Source organism: Hypanus sabinus, chromosome 19 (assembly GCF_030144855.1).
Source record: "Hypanus sabinus isolate sHypSab1 chromosome 19, sHypSab1.hap1, whole genome shotgun sequence".
NCBI lineage: Eukaryota > Metazoa > Chordata > Chondrichthyes > Myliobatiformes > Dasyatidae > Hypanus > Hypanus sabinus.
Window position 1 is genome coordinate 28,587,877 of NC_082724.1, and position 19,139 is coordinate 28,607,015.

The 19,139-nt window shown below is 40.4% G+C and overlaps 1 protein-coding gene across 3 annotated transcripts in view; it reads right to left on the reverse strand.

Moving 5' to 3' along the window:
• Nucleotides 1-5,639, reverse strand: part of cadpsa (Ca2+-dependent activator protein for secretion a) — a 465,102-nt gene extending 459,463 nt beyond the window's left edge. For all 3 annotated transcript variants that reach the window (XM_059944256.1, XM_059944255.1, XM_059944254.1), the window contains exon 1: nucleotides 5,078-5,639. In XM_059944256.1, coding sequence (XP_059800239.1) covers nucleotides 5,078-5,413 — 336 coding nt within the window. In that variant the 5' untranslated portion in view covers nucleotides 5,414-5,639. The remainder of the gene's footprint in view (nucleotides 1-5,077) is intronic.
• Between the last annotated feature and the right edge of the window lie 13,500 nt (nucleotides 5,640-19,139).

Here is a 19,139-nt window from a genome sequence, read left to right on the forward strand (position 1 = left end):
GCTTCCAGATTTCAAGTACCCTCTGTTGATCTGTCTTTTAGACTATGGTTCCTAGCCTTAGGACTATCATCCGCAAGAAATGTTTCTATCCCTGGTATCTTAGAAAACTTAATCAAATTATCTCTTTCCATTCTAAATTCGGTGGTATACCATTCTTTCTTCTACAATCTCTTCTGATAATCTTAACCTTGGAGTCCATGTAAATGTACTGCATATATAAAGAGTACACAACAATGGCAAGTTGATGATTCCACCACTCTCACTCCAAGTCACCTTGTAATTCCATTACTATATACCATTTACAAACTATTGTGTTCTATGTCCTTTAGATAAAAAACTTACATCCTCACATTTGCTTATATTGATACCCATTTACCATAATTTTGCTCATTCATTCAAGCCATGAATATCTCTTTGAAATTTAATGCCTTCCATCTACTCTGCTTACCAAGTAGCCCAGTTTTGTTTTATTGGCAAATTTGAATATGCTCCTTTCTATCTCATCATAAAAATCATTTAAAACATGGTCAATAGTTTTAGAAACCCACAATTGTATTCTGCTATAAACATTAGAGATTCTGCAGATAATGGAAATCTTGAGCAACATATACAAAATGCTGGCGGAACACAGCAAGTTGAGTAGCATCCATAATCAAGTGGCAGAACATACTCGGTGGGCTGAATGGTCAAGTTTTGCTCCTATGTCTTATGGTGTTTTATAACTTATTACTATTTTTTTAGTTCTCAAGTGATACATTTTGCATAAGTATCTGATTCAGTTAGTTTCATCAGAATATTCAGAGTACTATAATCTCCCTTTACTCTAAACACTGCAAAACAATTATTGAACCTATGCATCATTTTCTTACAAATCAATATTACCCATTTTTAAGGTACCACATTGCTCTTGATCAGCCACTTTCCTCTTGATCAGCACCGAAAAAAAGAGCTGACTGTGATTCTTTCCAAGCTCCCTCTTTGCTCTTCCAATCTATTTAGTCACCTTTTGCCATTCTTTTAACTCTTCAGATCAGCAAAACATGCCATAATTCTTCTAGTTTTATATAGTTTCATGTTATTTCTTTACTGTTTAGTTATCATGACTGTTTATTCTCTTCAAGGCCTTGTCCTTAGGGGTACAGACCAGCACTATACCACAGTAAATTCATTTGTCAATCCTCATTTCTACTTTACTGCGGTTTTATTGAATTGCTGATTTTCCCAACTTTCCATTGAACAGTCTTTATCAGGTTCACTCAAATCAAAAATTTTTGTAGCTGCTTCATATCTGTTCCCTTTGAACAGTACATTGAATTCAATTTGCTTTATTAACTAAATTTTGCTCAACATATAACATCAAATATAATTTATATGTCTCCCTTACTGATGCTAAGACATATTCTTATAGAGAACTATTCTGTATAGAATCTCATGGCTTTCATACAAGACTCAGAATGGTTATTCCAATATGTAAATTTAAATCTGATGCTAAACTCACATTTATTTTGCTATGCATTTAGCAAATTACTGAATGTGTATATTCTAGTTCTTTGGAGCTGTTCCTAAGGATGCTATGCATAGCATCCACCAGAATCTTAAATCCTTTCCTATTTTTTAAATTCTACCCTTAAAAACATGCTCCCTTAATAATGTTATGATTGCGTCCTTAATAATTACTATAATGCCACCCCTTTGTCAGCAACCCTAGCATTGCCATGGTCTTCTAATCTGAAATTTATTTTCCTCCCCACACTTTAAGATCTTGTCTCAGTAATGGGTCTTACGCTATACTCACCAAGCCGAATTGATACTTACAGTTCATTCACTCCATTCCTTGTATTTTGCGCATTTGTAAAAAAAATATGCTTACTTAAGATACCCAGTCAGCTTACTAGTTTATTTTATCTTGTCATTCATTTATTTCCTTTTCCTGGTTTAATTCCTTTCAATCATATTACTTCTGATTTGTTTAATTAAGGCATTATATCTTACAATTAGTCCATATTTTCAGTTCTTTCACCAAGAGGACTGTCCCCACCTCAGCCATCTACTAGTTTAAAATCCTTGTGATTATCCTATTTAGCATTTCTATCCCTAGCCCATTTTAGTGGAACCCATATCCCAGTTCCTTCCTGTCCCAGAAAACCCCCCATGAAATAGATCCCTTCTACTCCACAACATCCTTTGCTATTTGGTTATTTTTTTCATTTGCTGTCTAATCAACAAATTTCATGATAATCCTTTAAATCTTAATCTTTAGAAGTCCCAGTACTTCCAAGTAGGATTTCTTGCTTCTCCTTCCCATGTTGTTGTTCTAACATGAAGCGCAAGAGCTGGATATTTCATCCCATGCCAAGATGTCCTTTACTTAGACATCAGCAAGGCAACATAATGAATAGACCTCCATTTAAAAAAAAAGATGCAATTTGTTTTCCTAATTATGGAATATTGACAACTACTACACTACATTTCTTCTTCCCACATCCCCATTCTAGAAACAACTCCTGCTTCCAAATCCTAAAATTCCATGGAAAAAGTTGAAGACAAGGTAGTGTCTGTGAATTACCATTCTTTGTATTACTACCTCACTCTGTGCATTATTGATGAAAGCCTACTCTAATCCTGCAACTCTCTTGAAGGTGTGACTGAGTTCTGAAGTAATCTGCCTAGATGTTCCATTCCTTTGCTTAGGTGTCTGAGTGTTTGCAAGTTGTTGAAGAATTTGCTCTGTAGAATTTCCACATATAAATATAGGTATGTGAAAATGGTTTATGGTCTTGATTTCAGCATAACTTCTACTATATCAATATTGAGTGAATTTTCCAAAGCAGGATTTCTCCAATATTCAGTACTTAGCCCACCCTCTTTTCATTCCACATTCTGGTTATCTTTTTACCTCCTTTCCTAACCTATTACCTCCCTCTGGTTGCCCTCCTCTTTTCCTTTCTATCATGGTCCACTGCCCTCTCCTATTAGATTCTTTCTACTTCAGCTCCTCACCTCTATGACCTAACACCTCCCAGCTTCTTACTTCATCTCCTCTCACCTATGCACCTACCTATCTTTCTTCACGCCTGGCTGCCCACATTCTACTAAACTCCAGCAAGTGCAGGCCCAGAGCCATCAAACAGTACTCCAATGTTAACCCTTTCATTCCAGGAATCATTCTCATGAACCTCCTCTGGACCTTCAACAATACCTGCACATCTTTTCTTAGATAAGGGGCCAAAACTGCTCACTATAGTCCAAGTGTGGTCCAACCAGTTAGCATTATATCCTTGCTTTTATATTCTCATCATTTTGAATTAACGCTAACATTGCATTTCATTGACTCAACCTGCAAATTAATCTTTGGGAATCCTGCACAAAGGCTCCCAAAAAACCTCCGATTTTTGAATTTTCTCCCCACTTAGAAAATAGTTCAGGCATTTATTCCTGTACCCAGTACATAATCACACACTCTGCTACACTACATCCAACTTCTTTGCCCATTCTTGCACACCTGTCCAAATCCTGCCGATTCCCTGCTTCATCAACGCCACGTGCCCCTCCACCTATCTTCATATCCTCTGCAAACTTGGCCACAAAGACATCAACTCCATCATCTAAATCATACAGCATAAAAGAAGCGGTCCCAACACCGACCTCTGTGGAACACCACTAGGTACCGGCAGCCAACCAGAAAAGGCTGCTTTATTCCCCCTCCATGCCCCTTGTCAGTCAGCTGATCCTATCAATGCCACTATCTTTCTTGTAATATCATGGGCTCTTACCTTGTTATGCTGCCTCATGCTCAGTATCTTGTCAAGGTCCTGAAAACTTAAGTATTCAACATTCACCGATTGTCCTTTGTCTATCCTATCTGTAACTCCTTAAAGAATTCCAATTCCACAAATCAGACTACATATTTAAATTATTCTTGGGGAATAATTTTTCATATGTTGTAAATGTGTATCTTACGTGCACAGTACTGATTAAATTTTATTACAATTGTATATGAATACCTGAAGTGGTAAGATGGTATAAATACAGTACTCCAAAATCAAGTGGGCACCATCGTAGTTCATTCTGTAAGATCAAAGTTTTTCCAGCACTTCACCCCAGTTATAAAAGGTTCAAACTAAATTACAAATATCAAATATAGTATTTCATGAATCAAACATTTCCAGATGATAAGCGTGTCTGTAAGGATAGTAATTGTCTGCAGTACAAAGTCGTCATTCCCAGGGTCTGTGCCAGCAAACCATGTTACACTACTAGGTCACACGTGTCAGCTCTGTTCTATGAAGCAGGCAGTGTTCCGAATCTACCAACAATGGATTGATATTTGTATCTAGCATCTGGAAATACTATTATTCCCTAGACGTACACAGTCCGTTACCGGCGTTGATCTGACAATGACGCTGCTACAGCCAGGATCAGCGCCACTTGGCGGTGACAGCAATAAACCACGAGGTCCATGACGCCCCTTGTTCCATGTCTGAGTGCAGGTGTGATTATTTGACTATTGGGGGAAGAGTTTCCTCATATAAAGAAAGGGTAAGGATGAACCACTTCACAAACCGATCCTGGATTTCTGTAATGTCCCTTTTGCTTGATGTGCCTATTCCTGTCTTGTGGGCAATAATAAAAACGCGCATCTCCGAGAACAAAGGAAAATTCATAACATCTTAGCAATGTATTTTAAATCAAGTTAGCTGGGCTGAGTGTGACTCGATTTGCAGTTTCCGAAACCGAACCACAAAATCCGATGCAAGCATAAAGTTCTCATGAGTTACCCGTCCACAATTAACAAGTCACCTTGAAGTGCTAATTATCGGTTCTATTTAAGGACGCAAGTGCGATAAAGTGTTTTCATGCGGACGGGCACCTCTGGGCGCCCTGTGAGTAGTGTCACTGCAGTGATGAGGAAAAATAGTAGCCAGATCGATGAATTTCCAGCACCCTGGCAGCTCCCGCACACCGGCAATGTCAAAAACTGCTCGCAATTTTTTTTTAGTTTACACGAGGTTAGCGCCGCTGCCATGCATAACCGCGGCTCTAGGACGGGGATGTTCCATTCCCTTTGGCTGCTTACCTTTTGCTGCCTCCTCGCCATGTCTGTTGGCTGCTTGGCATTGAACGGGTAGGCGATGCACCTCATCACAAAGACGTACAGCTGCAGCTTTTTCTTCCTCTCTTCTTCCTCTTTCTGCAGCTTCTCGAGCTCCTCTTTCTCCTTCTCACTCACCACCGAGGGGCTGGGGCTGGACGGTCGGATGCTGCTGCTCCGGCTGCTCGGCTGCAGCCCCCCGCTGCTCTCGCTGGTCCTGCTCGGGGATAACCGACTACCCGGGGCCGGAGCCTGCACCTCCTTACTCTCCTCTTCTACTATCTCCTCCGATTCCTCCTCGCTAGACGACGGGTCCAACATTTTTGCTCTTTAGTGGCACCCTCTTTCCGCTCCCTTTCTTCTACACGCACACACCCCAAATAAATCACAGGGACTGAACAGCCAGCAGCTTCGAGCACCGGGCAAGTCTACAGAGCGAGAGAGGAAGCGAGTTCCCTTTTGCTTTGCACGGATTGTCAGCAGGCAGGAAGCCGATTGCTTACGTTTTCGTGATTTAACTCTGCTCTTACCGACAGAAGGTATTAAGGATGAGTACAGTTCGGGATCGAGGCTTTTATTCATCCACAATTCCTTTCTGCCTGCCGGATTCTGTCAATAAAACCTGATCGATGACCCCCACTTCCTGTAACGCAGTTAAAAGCACAAATAAAACGGCGCCTAACATAACAGGGATGTGTATTCGCTGGATAAGAATAAAATGCTGGCGTTAAAATCGGATTGCATTCAAGAACAATGCACCGGCACTGCAGCTGTATTACCGCCCTGTTTTGACACAGGAATCCGTGCAAGTAACTACAAAATTGAAATGAGCGAGAAAAGAAAAATTACTTTCGGCAGGATGTGGAGATTGCCAGCTAAATCGTATTGCCGAAGATCATTCCTATTCTTTAAAATGAGACGGTACCGAAATTATATAAAGAGTACACCAAAGACAGGAGAATGACCCGCACACTGTTTCCTAATTGCCCTTTTAATGAGATAAACTCAATTTTAAAGCAAATCTGGAAGCAACAGTTCAAATGCAATAAAATACATATTAAGATAGGTATAAATGAATTATACGAATTCATGCCTCGCTCAAATAAGTCAAGAAGTTAAGTTTAGGATCTTCCATCAGCAATGTTACATATAAAAAACACGCATTGTTTGGTTCATTGGAGATTATTCCCTTCTTTACCCATGTACTGAAAAGATTTTAAGCGAATCCACAAGTCGTAGACAAACACTAACATCCTTTATTAAAAGGAAAGCTCCATGGGCTCTCTCAGTGCTCTGAAATGCAATTGCTGAAAGGTTTCACATAGAAAAACCCGATGTTTAAATGGATTCCTTCCTCTCTGAAAGTCTCAGCGTGAATCTGTGGCCTGCGCCCCCTGCTGCAAAATGAGAGTGTGACAGGCAGTGTCGAGGTATTCGGAAACCCATTCATAAAATCTGAAATCAATGTTCATACCATGTAATGACGTTCAACTTTTCAAAAGATCCTCAGTTAGACAAACTTTAAAGACGGATTTTTGCATAATTCTGACAGAATTCTCGTGAGGGGAAGCAGTAAATAAGAATTGTAGTTGTGATGGTTTGTAATTGCCTTGACCAATCTTCAACCATCCTTGGTTAATAGCAACCTTCAATTAGATCTGAAACATAAACTTTGTTTATCTTTCTACAGATTCTTTTCAATTTGCTGAATGTTTCCAGCATTTTCTATTTTGCTCCAGACTTATAGCATCTACAATTCTTTGATTTCCAATTAGTTAAGTACCGTATTCTTAAACATGTTGTTTGAGAGGCATTTAGATATGAACATGAGGGGAATCAAGGGATATAGAGCATATGCACATAGATGGGATTAGTTTAAATTGGCATAATGGTTGGCACAGATATCATGGGCCCAAAGACCTATTCTTATGCAGTATTGTTCTTCTGTTTTACTAGGCTAATCCAGGCACACAGGACAATATGCTTATGGTACACACAAGTCTAGTGCCAGTTAGTGTTATTAGGTCCCAGACTAATGAAAATTTTATATGAAGGGTTATATCAGTAATTTGATTTATTAAGTGTATTAATCAGACATCTCAATATTTCACTGCAAAGGATGCAAGATAATATTTTAGAAGAATGCAATAAAGGATATGCTGGCATGTGAAAATTACAAACACAAGGCCAACCTAAAATTCCACTGGATTGATACACTGTAGCACTAGAATTGTAGTGTTACAATGGAGCAGATCTTTCTGCCCACCATGTGTATGCCAGCTCAACCAGAACAACAATCTAGCTCCATCAACCAGCCCTTGCTCCTTGGTCTTGAAAATTTTTCTCCGCCATATATTTATCCAGTTTGTTTAAAATGTCAAGATGAAAGCAGCCTCTATCTCTTTCCAGGATCCATCTACACACTGAATAAAAATGTCTCATTTAAAGTTGCTCTTAATCCCCTTTCTTTTTTGTTTATGCGTGTTTTCTCTAGTCTTTGACATTGCAAGCAAAGAAACATCCTCCCACTCTATCCAAATCCCATCACTATCAAATGTCCCCTCAGCTTTCTCTTCAAAGAAAATATAATCTATGGTTTCTTGAACAAGGTAACCATTCTCACTAAAATTTCTGGAGTCCCTCTGCCTTCATATTCTTCCTATAAGGTGATAACCAAAATAAATGCAATTATCAGTTGAGGATGGACCTGTACTTCATAAAATTCTCTGCTTTAATCCTCCATGCCTCCATTTATACAGCCCAGAATTGTATTTACCTTAGCAATGCTACTTTCAATGATTTGTGTACAGATATCCCCAGGTCCACCTACCCTTGTCTCTATTTACAGCGTCTGACACTAGCAACTCAAAAAGCCCAGTCGATGGGTGTTCTTCATAACTGTCATAAGCTCAAAGTAAAAAAATGTGGTACATAAAATATTAGCATATTACTATGGCACTGTTTCAATCTGATTTACATGTTCCCATCAGTTTAAGACAGGGCATTTTTGTACCTTTCAGTCTGGGAATTATAAATGTATACATGTGAAACAGGGATTCTGTGTTTCCCTGCCTGGTTTCGGTTCCTAGAGTTTGATGATGAATATTATTATTAGGAAAACAGAAGTTAAAGACATAACTCACAGAAATAAACTCCACAAATCATCAGTACTAAAAAGCACAGCTGAAGTAATTTGAACACTATAATTTCAAGTGGTCTCAAGCAGGAACTTGCGAACTTAGTCTGATAAATACTTAAGATTAAAACAATGAAGGATCTAGATGTCAATTTGGCTTACGTAAAAAATAATTAGTGCTGCAGAGAATGAATAGCACAGGTAACCTTTTGCATTCTATAATTAGCATATGAAGTTCCTCACTACTAATGTGTAAATGAAAAATTACTCCCAATCCATCTAGATACCATCAATGATTATCTAAAAGGAAGAAATAAAAAGTACAGGGAAATCCAGCTTTAATTATCCTATCTGCAAGTAGTCCAGGGTATATTGTACAAGGTTAATTACTGACTTCATCCTTCCTGTGCATGGTTCAAGTAATGCTGGAAGACTAATTCTTCTATTCGTGTTCCTCCTAACATGGCCACATTAAAACTTAAAAACTTTTCCCAAGAATGGCAGCACAGATTGACAGAATGGTGAGCAAGGTATATGGAAATCTTGCTTTTATCAGCTATAGTACTGAGCATAAGAGTCGGAATGCCAGGAAAGGGCAGTCTAAAACTAAAGGGTGTCATTTTAAGATGAGAGAGAAAAGATTTAAAAGGGATTTGGCAATCAAGTTTTTAAGTGAAGGGTATATGGAATGACTGTCAGACGAAGTGGTAGAGGGAGGTACAATTACAGTAATCAAAAGACATTTGATTACATGTACATGGATATGAAAGGTTTTAGAGAGATATGGGGCAAATACAAGAAAATAGTGCTAAATCAGATAGGCATTTTGGTTGGCATAGATCAGTAAAGCCCAAGGGTCTGTTTTGTGCTGTGCGTCTCCATGATTCCATGTCATCTGTATGGAATATATTTAAAGACATGAAACAATGCAATAGAGAAACATTGGCAATTCTGTTTTGTTGTCTACAATCATTGTAAGAATTAATCATATATATTAACCATTGGCAATCTATTTAATGATACAATTCACCGCTTTAAAAAGTGCTCAATGATAGAGCATGGATTCATTCTGTGTTGATCCCTAGCAGAGCAATCCCATCAGATACATTCTGCTCTTCATCTCTCATTGCCCTGCATATTATTTTCCCTTAAATGCTTGCTCAATTCCCCTCTCAAAGTCTGACTGATTCCAACACTCTTATAGATAGTAGGTCCAGATATAACTAATCTACAAAAGCATTGCAGATGATTTCCTCATATTCTTCTGCTAAGTTTTGTTCAGTGTTATAAACCAATTCTTACTTTTCCTTGTCTAATTGAAATAGCTTCCTCTGTATTAAGATATACACTCTATATTAAATCCATTTGCAATCTTCTTTACCCCAAGAAGAACAACCTGGGTTCTGCAGAATAAATTTGTAGATAAATTCTTCATCTATGGAACTATTCCAGAAAATCATTTCTGCAAATTATCTTGGACTCTCACATTCTGCTAACTTAAGGCAGCCAGAAAAGGATGCCATATTCTCATTTTAGCCAGAGCAGGATTTTATACAGGTTGAACATTCCAGCTTTTGTATTCTGCTTTAGAATCCCAGGAACTCCTGGCTTTACTCATCTCTCGCTGAACATGCCCTGTCACTTTCAATGAGTTATGCACAGGGACACCTAGTCCCTGGAACTGTGCTATTTAGACTAAATTGGCTTTCCTTATTCTATCTGCCAAGCATATCATCTCACACATCTGCATATTAAATTTCAACTGCATCTTTTCTGCCTGTTCTGCAGGCCTATCTACCTTGTAGCCCATCGTCATCTTTCTGATTGTTTACCATGAATGCAAGCTTCAAGTCATTAGCAAATTTAGAAATTTTATCCTGTACACCTATGTTTAATTTAGTAATATGTCAAAGAAAATCAGTGGTCTATTTTTCTAAGCTCCATGTACCTATCCAGGAGTCTCTTAGAAGACCCTATCGTTAACTGTCTCCACCACCATCACTGGTAGCCCATTTCACACACTCACCACTCTGTGTAAAAACTTACCCCTGTCATCTCCTCTGTACCTACTCCCCAGCACCTTAAACCTGTGCCCTCTCATGATAGCCATTTCAGTCCTGGGAAAAAGTCTCTGACTAACCACATGATCAATGCCTCTCATCATCTTATGCACCTCTATCATGTCAGCTCTCATCCTCCAAGGAGAAAAGGCTGAGTTTACTCAACCTATTCTCATAAGGCATGGTCTGCAATCCAGGCAACATCCTTGTAAATCTCCCCTGCGCCCCTTCTATGGTTTCCACATCCTTCCTGTAGTGAGGCAACTAGAACTGAGCACAGTACTCTAAGTGGGGTCTGACCAGGGTCCTATATAGCTGCAACATAACCTCTCGGCTCTTAAACCTAAACCCATGGTTGATGAATGCCAATGCATCGTATGCCTTCTTAACCACAGAGTCAACCAAAGCAGTAGCTTTGAGTGTCCTATGGATTTGGACCCCAAGATCCCTCTGAGACTCCACACTGCCAAGAGGCTTACCATTAATACTAAATTCTGCCATTATATTTGACCTACAAAAATTTACCACCTCACACTTATCTGTGTTGAACTCCATCGGCCACTTCTCAGCCCAGTTTTGCATCCTATCAATGTCCTGCTGTAACCTCTGACAGCCCTCCACACTAACCACAACACCCCCAACCATTGTGTCATCAGCAAATTTACAAACCCATCCCTCCATTTCCTCATTCAGGTCAATAATAAAAATCACAAATAGGGGTCCCAGAACAGATCCCTGAGGTACACTGCTGGTCATCAACCTCCATGCAGAACATGACCTATCTACAACCACTCCTTGCCTTCTGTAGGCAAGTCAGTTCTGGATTCTCAAAGCAATGTCCCTTTGGATCCCATGCCTCCTTATTTTCTCAATAAGCCTTGCATGGGGTAACTTATCAAATGCCTTGCTGAAATCCATATACGCTACATCTATTACTCTACCTTCATCAACGTGCTTAGTCACATCCTCAATCAGGCTCATAAGGCACGGGCTGCCTTTGACAAAGCCATGCTGAATATTCCTAATCATATTATGCCTCTCCAAATGTTCATAAATTCTGCCTGTCAGGATCTTCCCCATCAACTTACCAAACACTAAAGTAAGACTCACTGGTCTATGATTTCCTGGGCTATCTCTACTTTCTTTCTTGAATAAGGGAACAACATCCACAAAACCCTCCAAACCTCCAGAACCTCTCCCGTCCCTATTGATGATGATCGCCAGAGGCTTAACAATTTTGTCCCTCGCCTCCTACAGTAGCCTGCGGTACATCTTGTCTGGCCCCGGTGACTTATCCAACCGGATGCTTTCCAAAATCTTCAGCACATCCTCTTCCTTAATATCTACATGCTCAAGCTTTTCAGTCCGCTGTAAGTCATCCCTACAATCGCCAAGATCCTTTTTCGTAGTGAATACTGAAGCAGAGTATTCATTAAGTACCTCTGCTATCTCCTCCAATTCCATACACATTTATCCATTGTCACACTTGATTGGTCCTATTCTCTCACATCTTATCCTCTTACGTTTCACATACTAGTAGAATGCCTTGGGGGTTTCCTTAATCCTGTGCGCCAAGGCCTTCTCATGGCTCCTCTGGCTCTCAGAATTTCATTCAAAAGCTCCTTCCTGCTGGCCTTATAATCTTCTAGATCTCTATCATTACCTAGTTTTTTGAACCTTTTGTAGCCTTTCTTTTCCTCTTGACTAGATTTTCAATAGCATTTGTACACTATGGTTCCTGTATCCTACCATCCTTTCCCTGTCTCATTGGAACGTACCTATGCAGAACAACATACAAATATCCCCTGAACATTTGCCACATTTCTGCTGTACATTTCCCAGCTTATGCTTCCAAGTTCCTGCCTGATAGCTCCATATTTCCCCTAACTGCAATTACTCGCTTTCCTAACTTGTCTGTTCCTATCCCTCTCCAAAGTTATGGTAAAGGAGATAGAATTGTGATCACTATCTCCAAAATGCTCTTCCACTGAGAGATCTGACACCTGACTAGGTTCATTTCCCAATAGCAGATCAAGTACAGCCTCGCCTCTTGTAGGCTTATCTACATATTGTGTCAAGAAACCTTCTTGAACACACCTAACAAACTCCACCCTATCTAAACCCCTTGCTCTAGGGACATGCCAATCGATATTTGTGAAATTAAAATCTCCCACCACAACAACCCTGTTATTATTACACTTTTCCAGAATCTGTCTCCCTATCTGCCGGTCGGTGTCATTGTTATTATTGGGTGATCTATAAAAAACACCCAGTAGAGTTATTGACCCCATCTTGTTCCTAACTTCCACCGACAGAGTCTCTGTAGATAATTCCTCCATGACTTCCTCCTTTTTTTCAGCCATGTCACTATCTCTGATCAACAATGCCATGCCCCCACCTCTTTTGCCTCCCTCCCTGTCCTTTCTGAAACATCTAGAGCCTGGAACTTGAGGTAACCATTCCTGCCACTCAGCCATCCAAGTCTCTGTAATGGCCACAACATCATAGCTCCAAGTACTGATCCAGGCTCTAAGCTCATCCGCTTTTTTCATAATACTCCTTGTGTTAAAATAGACACATCTCAAACCATTAGTCTGAACAGGTCCTTTCTCTATCACCTGCCTATCCTCCCTCTTGCGCTGTCTCCAAGCTTTCTCTATTTGTGAGCCAACCGCCTCTTCCAGCTTCTGCATATATCGTAATCAATGGGGATGAGATGCATCTCAAACCATCTATTAATTAGCTATTGCTAATTAATTCTAAAATATTCAATTCCTTTATAGCATCTAAGTACATTCTTATTTTCACTGTTTCTATATGCATTTCATGACAGTGCTTTGCTAGAATAAGTACAGGTCTTGCAAATTGTACCTCCATCTTTAAAATGAATTGCGAAAAGACTTCCCACTATAAATATTTTTCTGCTTTTATCAACCTTCTGTTATTTCACTCCCCATTGTACTATTTCCTATAGATTCATTTATCTGGCTGCCTGTCTATGGCCTCCTTTCTTGTTGATTCAGAGGTTCAAATAATTGTTTTCCTTGAAGCACAATGCAATCAAGAAATAGGAATCCATTTTAAAAGCACGAGTGATAGAGAAACTAATCCTAAATGAATATACAAACACAATTATAACTAATACATTACTTTAGCCCTTTAAATGAAATGCCCTTAAAGATTAACGTAACGCTTGTGGTAAATCATGTGTGTTGACAAACTGGTTGTCAGCTCAGGAGCACTTGAGAGCTTTGAAAGCTTTCTTCTGCATAATGGGTTTTGTGGGAGGAAAGGAGCATACTAGTAGACTTTGTGTAGGTAGTATGAGTGAAAGAAGATGGATATTGATACTGGTGCTTCTACATACTTCAGCTGCCTTTTTACTTCTACCTTAATATAACAGTTCTTAATGTAATGGAGGTGTCAATGACAGGACCTGTCCAGACACTCTAACTTGTGCATCGTCATGCATAATGATCTTTACTCTACCATGCTGAGCTTCTCCAAAAGTTTGTTCTTTTTTGCTTCAGATTCCAGCATCTGTAACCTTTTCATACACAAGAAATGAAGTTACTTCAGATTTTTATTGAAATATGAGAGATTTTTTGAAGAAAAGATGCTACATTCCATTGAAAGATAATATTATGTCTTCCTTTTGTTCCCTTTTGTTCAGCTCATTTTGTAAGACCACTTCTACTTCTGCATCTCTTCCCTAAAAGCCCTCTTCTTTTTCTTTCTCCACTTCTTTCATCTTCCACAGCTACATCCTCTGTGTCAATGGTGAACCAAGGAAAGTGAGTAAACCTTTTCAGCTGTTACCTATATCTATTCAAAGGTTCCTATGAACTATGGAATATCCGGACATCTGTTGATTCAAGTTAAAGTGGGTTCTGAATGTTGGCTAACCCACTTAGTGGGAGTGGAGTTGGTCAGTGGATACAATAAAATATGGGAGAGTCAGAATCAGTAAAAGGAAATTATTAATGTTTATGTGTTGGGGGAAATACTAATATTGTAAGTTATTAGACACAATCGCAAGACACTTAATGGGAGGAGAATTTCATAGTCAAATGGATAGTTGGAGTGAAGCATTGAAAGCTTGAATTTGTTATTTTCCAGTAAGATGGTGATGTTCTCGGGCACAGTACCCGCTACAGGGACAACCAAAGGTGTTAGTCTTTTTTAAGCAACTTTTTTACTATCACAGGACATTGCTGGAAATTAAGAGCTTCAAGTACTGCATGACTACCCTATCAATGACCCACTCATTGGCAGAATAGCTGGACTTGGTGTGGACCGCGTTGCTGCATGCTACAGAGAGGCGTTGGAAGTGGTGCGCAGTCTAACAGCAAGTGGTTGTCTTAGTCATTATCCCTTAGATTGGAAGACCCTGTTGGACATTGGTATTGTGGAATGCTGCATGTCCAGTTCACTGGATTATTGGCAGGACTGACGGTGGTGGAGCATTGTTTGTATCGCGGACTAGGTCTCATGCTGTGGTGTTGCCTGTTGCAGATGACCAGGAGAGATGATGCAGAGGGCAATGTGGTGTGGCATCCATGCTAGTTTCGGTGCTGCTCTCCAATGTTCACTCTGTGGAAGACAAGCTGGATTGTGTTCATGTGCAGACTGTTGAGGGCTTGTTCTTACCAACAGCATCCATAGACTCAGGGACTTGGACTATATTATATTTTTTTTCTGTGTGACTGCATGTTTACTACTAACTTATATGTGCTATATGTGATGTGCCGGGTATGACTGTAGGTTCTAGGCTTTGCACCTTGGCCCCAGAGGAATGCTGTTTCATTTGGCTGTTTTCTTGGGTATGAATGATAATTAAACTTAAACTTAAAATTATATCCACCTCTTGAATGAAGAACTACATATTTAAACATCATTTCCGAATATGAATGTTACAGTTGTTTTAGCAACTCTCAAGATCCACAGTGATATCATGAACAGATAAGATTACCTTCCATATTTTGGGAGTTTTGCTAAGGCTATTGGGGAGAGTTTAAACTAGAATTGCTGGGGGTGGGAACCAAACTGAAGAGACAGAGAAAGGGGTGGTTGGCTCACAAATCCAGAAAGCTTGTAGACAGTGTGAGAGGAAGGATAGGCAGGTGATAGAGAAGGGATTTGCTCAAGATTGATGGTTTGAGATGTGTCTATTTTAATGCAAGGATTATCATGAACAAAGCATTGAGGGTGGATCAGTACTCAGAGCTGTGATGATGTGGCCATTACAGAGACTTGGATGGCAGTGGCAGGAATGGTTACTTTGAGTGCCAGGCTTTAGATGTTTCAAAAGGGACAGGGAGTGAGGCAAAAGAGATGGGGGCATGGCACTGCTGATCAGAGATAATGTCATGGCTACAGACAAGCAGGAAGTCATGGAGGGATTGTCTATTGAGTCTCTGTGAGTGGAAGTTAGGAGCAGAAAAGGGTCAATAACTTTAATGGGTGTTTTTATAGACCACCCAATAGTAACAGGGACATCAAGGGGCAGATAGGGAGACAGATTATGGAACGGTGTAATAATAACAGGGTTGTTTTGGTGGGAGATTTGAATTTCCCTAAATTGATTGGCATCTCCCTAGAGCAAGGGGTTTAGATGGGGTGGAGCTTGTTAGGTGTCATCAGGAAAGTTTCCTGACACAACGTGTAGATAAGCCTACAAGATGACAGACTGTACTTGATCTGGTATAGGGAAACGAACCTGGTCAGGTGTCAGGTCTCTTAGTGGGAGAGCATTTTGGTGATAGTGATCACAATTCTATCTCCTTTACCATCAGAATGCAGAAGGATAGGAACAGACAAGTTAGGAAAGTGAGTAATTGCAGTAAGGGGAAATATCGAGCTATCAGGCAGGAACTTGGAAGCATAAACTGGGAACAGATGTTCTCAAGGAAATGTACAGCAGAAATGTGGCAGATGTTCAGGAGATATTTGCCTGGTGTTCTGCATAGGTACGTTCTTGAAGATTCGTACAGCCAGATTTGGGAACAGCTTCTTTCCAACTGTGATAAGACTGCTGAATGGATCCCGACCGGGATCTGGGCCGTACCTTCCAAATATCCAGACCTGACTTGCACTACCTTACTTTCCCTTTTCTATTTTCTAATTATGATTTATAATTTAAATTTTTATTATATTTACTTTGATTTGTACTTCAGGGAGCATGAAGCGCAGAATCAAATATCGCTGTGATGATTGTATGCTCTAGTATCAATTGTTTGGTGACAATAAAGTAAAGTAAGTTCCAATGAGACAGGGAAAGGATGGTACGATACAGGAACCATAGTGTACAAATGCTATTGAAAATCTAGTCAACAGGAAAAGAAAAGCTTACAAAATGTTCAAAAAACTAGGTAATGATAGAGATCTAGAAGATTATAAGGCTAGAAGGAAGGAGCTTAAGAATGAAATTTGGAGAGCCAGAAGGGGCCATGAGAAGGCCTTGATGAGCAGGATTAAGGAAAACCCCAAGGCATTCTACAAGTATTGAAAGAACAAGAGGACCAATCAAGTGTGACAGTGGAAAAGTGTGCATGGAACCAGAAGAGATAGCAGAGGTACTTAATGAATACTTTACATCAGGATTCACTATGGAAAAGGACCTTCGCGATTGTACGGATGACTTGCAGTGGACTGAAAAGCTTGAGCATATAGACATTAAGAAAGAGGATGTGTTGGAGCTTTTGGAAAGCATCAAGTTGGATAAGTTACCGGGACCAGACGAGATATATCCTAGGCTACTGTGGGAGGCAAGGGAGGACATTGCTGAACCTCTGGCAATGATCTTTGCATCATCAATGGGGATTGGAGTGGTTCTGGAGGATTTGAAGGTTGCAGATGTTGTTCCCTTATTCAACAAAGAGATTAGAGATAGCCCATAAAATTATATACTACTGTGTCTTACTTCAGTGGTTTGAAAGTTGGTAGAGAATATCCTGAGAAGCAAGATTTATGAATATTTGGAGAGTCATAATATGATAAGGAATGGCTTTGTCGAAGGCAGGTTGTGCCTAACCAGCCTGACTCAATTTTTTGAGGATGTGACTAAACACATTGATGAAAGGAGAGCAATAGATGTACTGTTTATGGATTTCAGCAAGGCATTTGATAAGGTTCCCCATGCAAAGCATATTGAGAAAGTAAGGAGGCATGGGATCCAAGGGGTCCTTGCTTTGAGGATCCAAAATTGGCTTGCCCACAGAAGGCAAAGAGTGGTTGTGGATGGTTAATATTCTGCATGGAGGTCAGTGATCAGTGTGCCTCAGGGATCTGTTCTGGGACTCCTTCACTTCGTGATTTTTATAAATGACCTGGATGGGGAAATGGAGGGATGGGTTGGTAAATTTGCTGCAGACACAAAGGTTGGAGGTGATGTGGATAGTATGGAGGGCTGTCAGAGTTTACAGCTGGACATTGATTGGATGCAAAACTGGGCTGAGAAGTGGCAGATGGAGTTCAACCCAGATAGGTGTGAGGTGGTTCATTTTCGTAGGTTAAATATGATGGCAGAATATAGTATTAATGGTAAGACTCTTGGCAGTGTGGAGGATCAGAGGGATCTTGGGGTCTGAGTCCATAGGACACTCAAAGCTACTGCGCAGGTTGACTCTGTGGTTAAGAAGGCACACGGTGCATTGACCTTCATCAACCGTGGGTTTGAGTTTAAGAGCCAAGAGGTAATCTTGCAGCTATGTAGGAGCCTGGTCAGACCCCACTTGGAGTACTGTGCTCAGTACTGGTCACCTCAATGCAGGAAGGATGTGGAAAATATAGAAAGGGGGCAGAGGAGATTTACAAGGATGTTGCCTGGATTGGGGAGCATGCCTTATGAGAATAGGTTGAGGGAACTCAGCCTTTTCTCCTTGGAGCGGCAGAGGATGAGAGGAGACCTGATAGAGGTGTACAAGATGAGAGGCAGAGGCTTTTTCCCAGGGCTGATATGACTAACACGAGAGGACACAGTTTTAAGGTGCTTGGAAGTAGGTACAGAGGAGATGTCAGGGGTAAGTTTTTTTATGCAGAGAGTGGTGATTGTGTGGAATGGGCTGCTGGTGATGGTGGTGGAGTCGACACAGTAGGGTCTTTTAAGAGATTCAATAGACAATAGGTGCAGAAGTAGACCATTCGACCCTTCAAGCCTGCACCGCCATTCTGAGATCATGGCTGATCATCTACTATCAATACCTGGTTCCTGCCTTGTCCCCATATCCCTTGATTCCCCTATCCATAAGATACCTATCTAGCTCCTTCTTGAAAGCATCCAGAGAATTGGCCTCCACTGCCTTCTGAGGCAGTGCATTCCAGACCCCCACAACTCTCTGGGAGAAGAAGTTTTTCCTTAACTCTGTCCTAAATGACCTACCCCTTATTCTCAAACCATGCCCTCTGGTACTGGACTTTCCCAGCATCTGGAACATATTTCCTGCCTCTATCTTGTCCAATCCCTTAATAATCTTAAATGTTGCAGATCAGATTCCTGGATAGGTACATGGAGCTTAGAAAAATAGCGGGCTATTGGTAACCCTAGGTATTTTCTAAAGTAAGTACGTGTTCAGCACAGCATTGTGGCCCATAGGGCCTGTATTGTGCTGTAGCTTTTCTATGTTTTTGTGAGTCATCTTTCAGCACCCTCACTCTCTGTGGAGCATCTCTACTTGGAGGTGCTGCCCATCTTAAAGCAGTACCAGAAGGTAGAGCTTTAGGACAAGTGTAGATGTGGGAAGCAGTCAATGGCACAGTTATTGATGGTTATTTGCGCAAATTCTGATAACAGAGATGAAGTCTGAGTATATACCATGTTACTGCAGTGCAGTGAACAAGAGGGATAATGGTG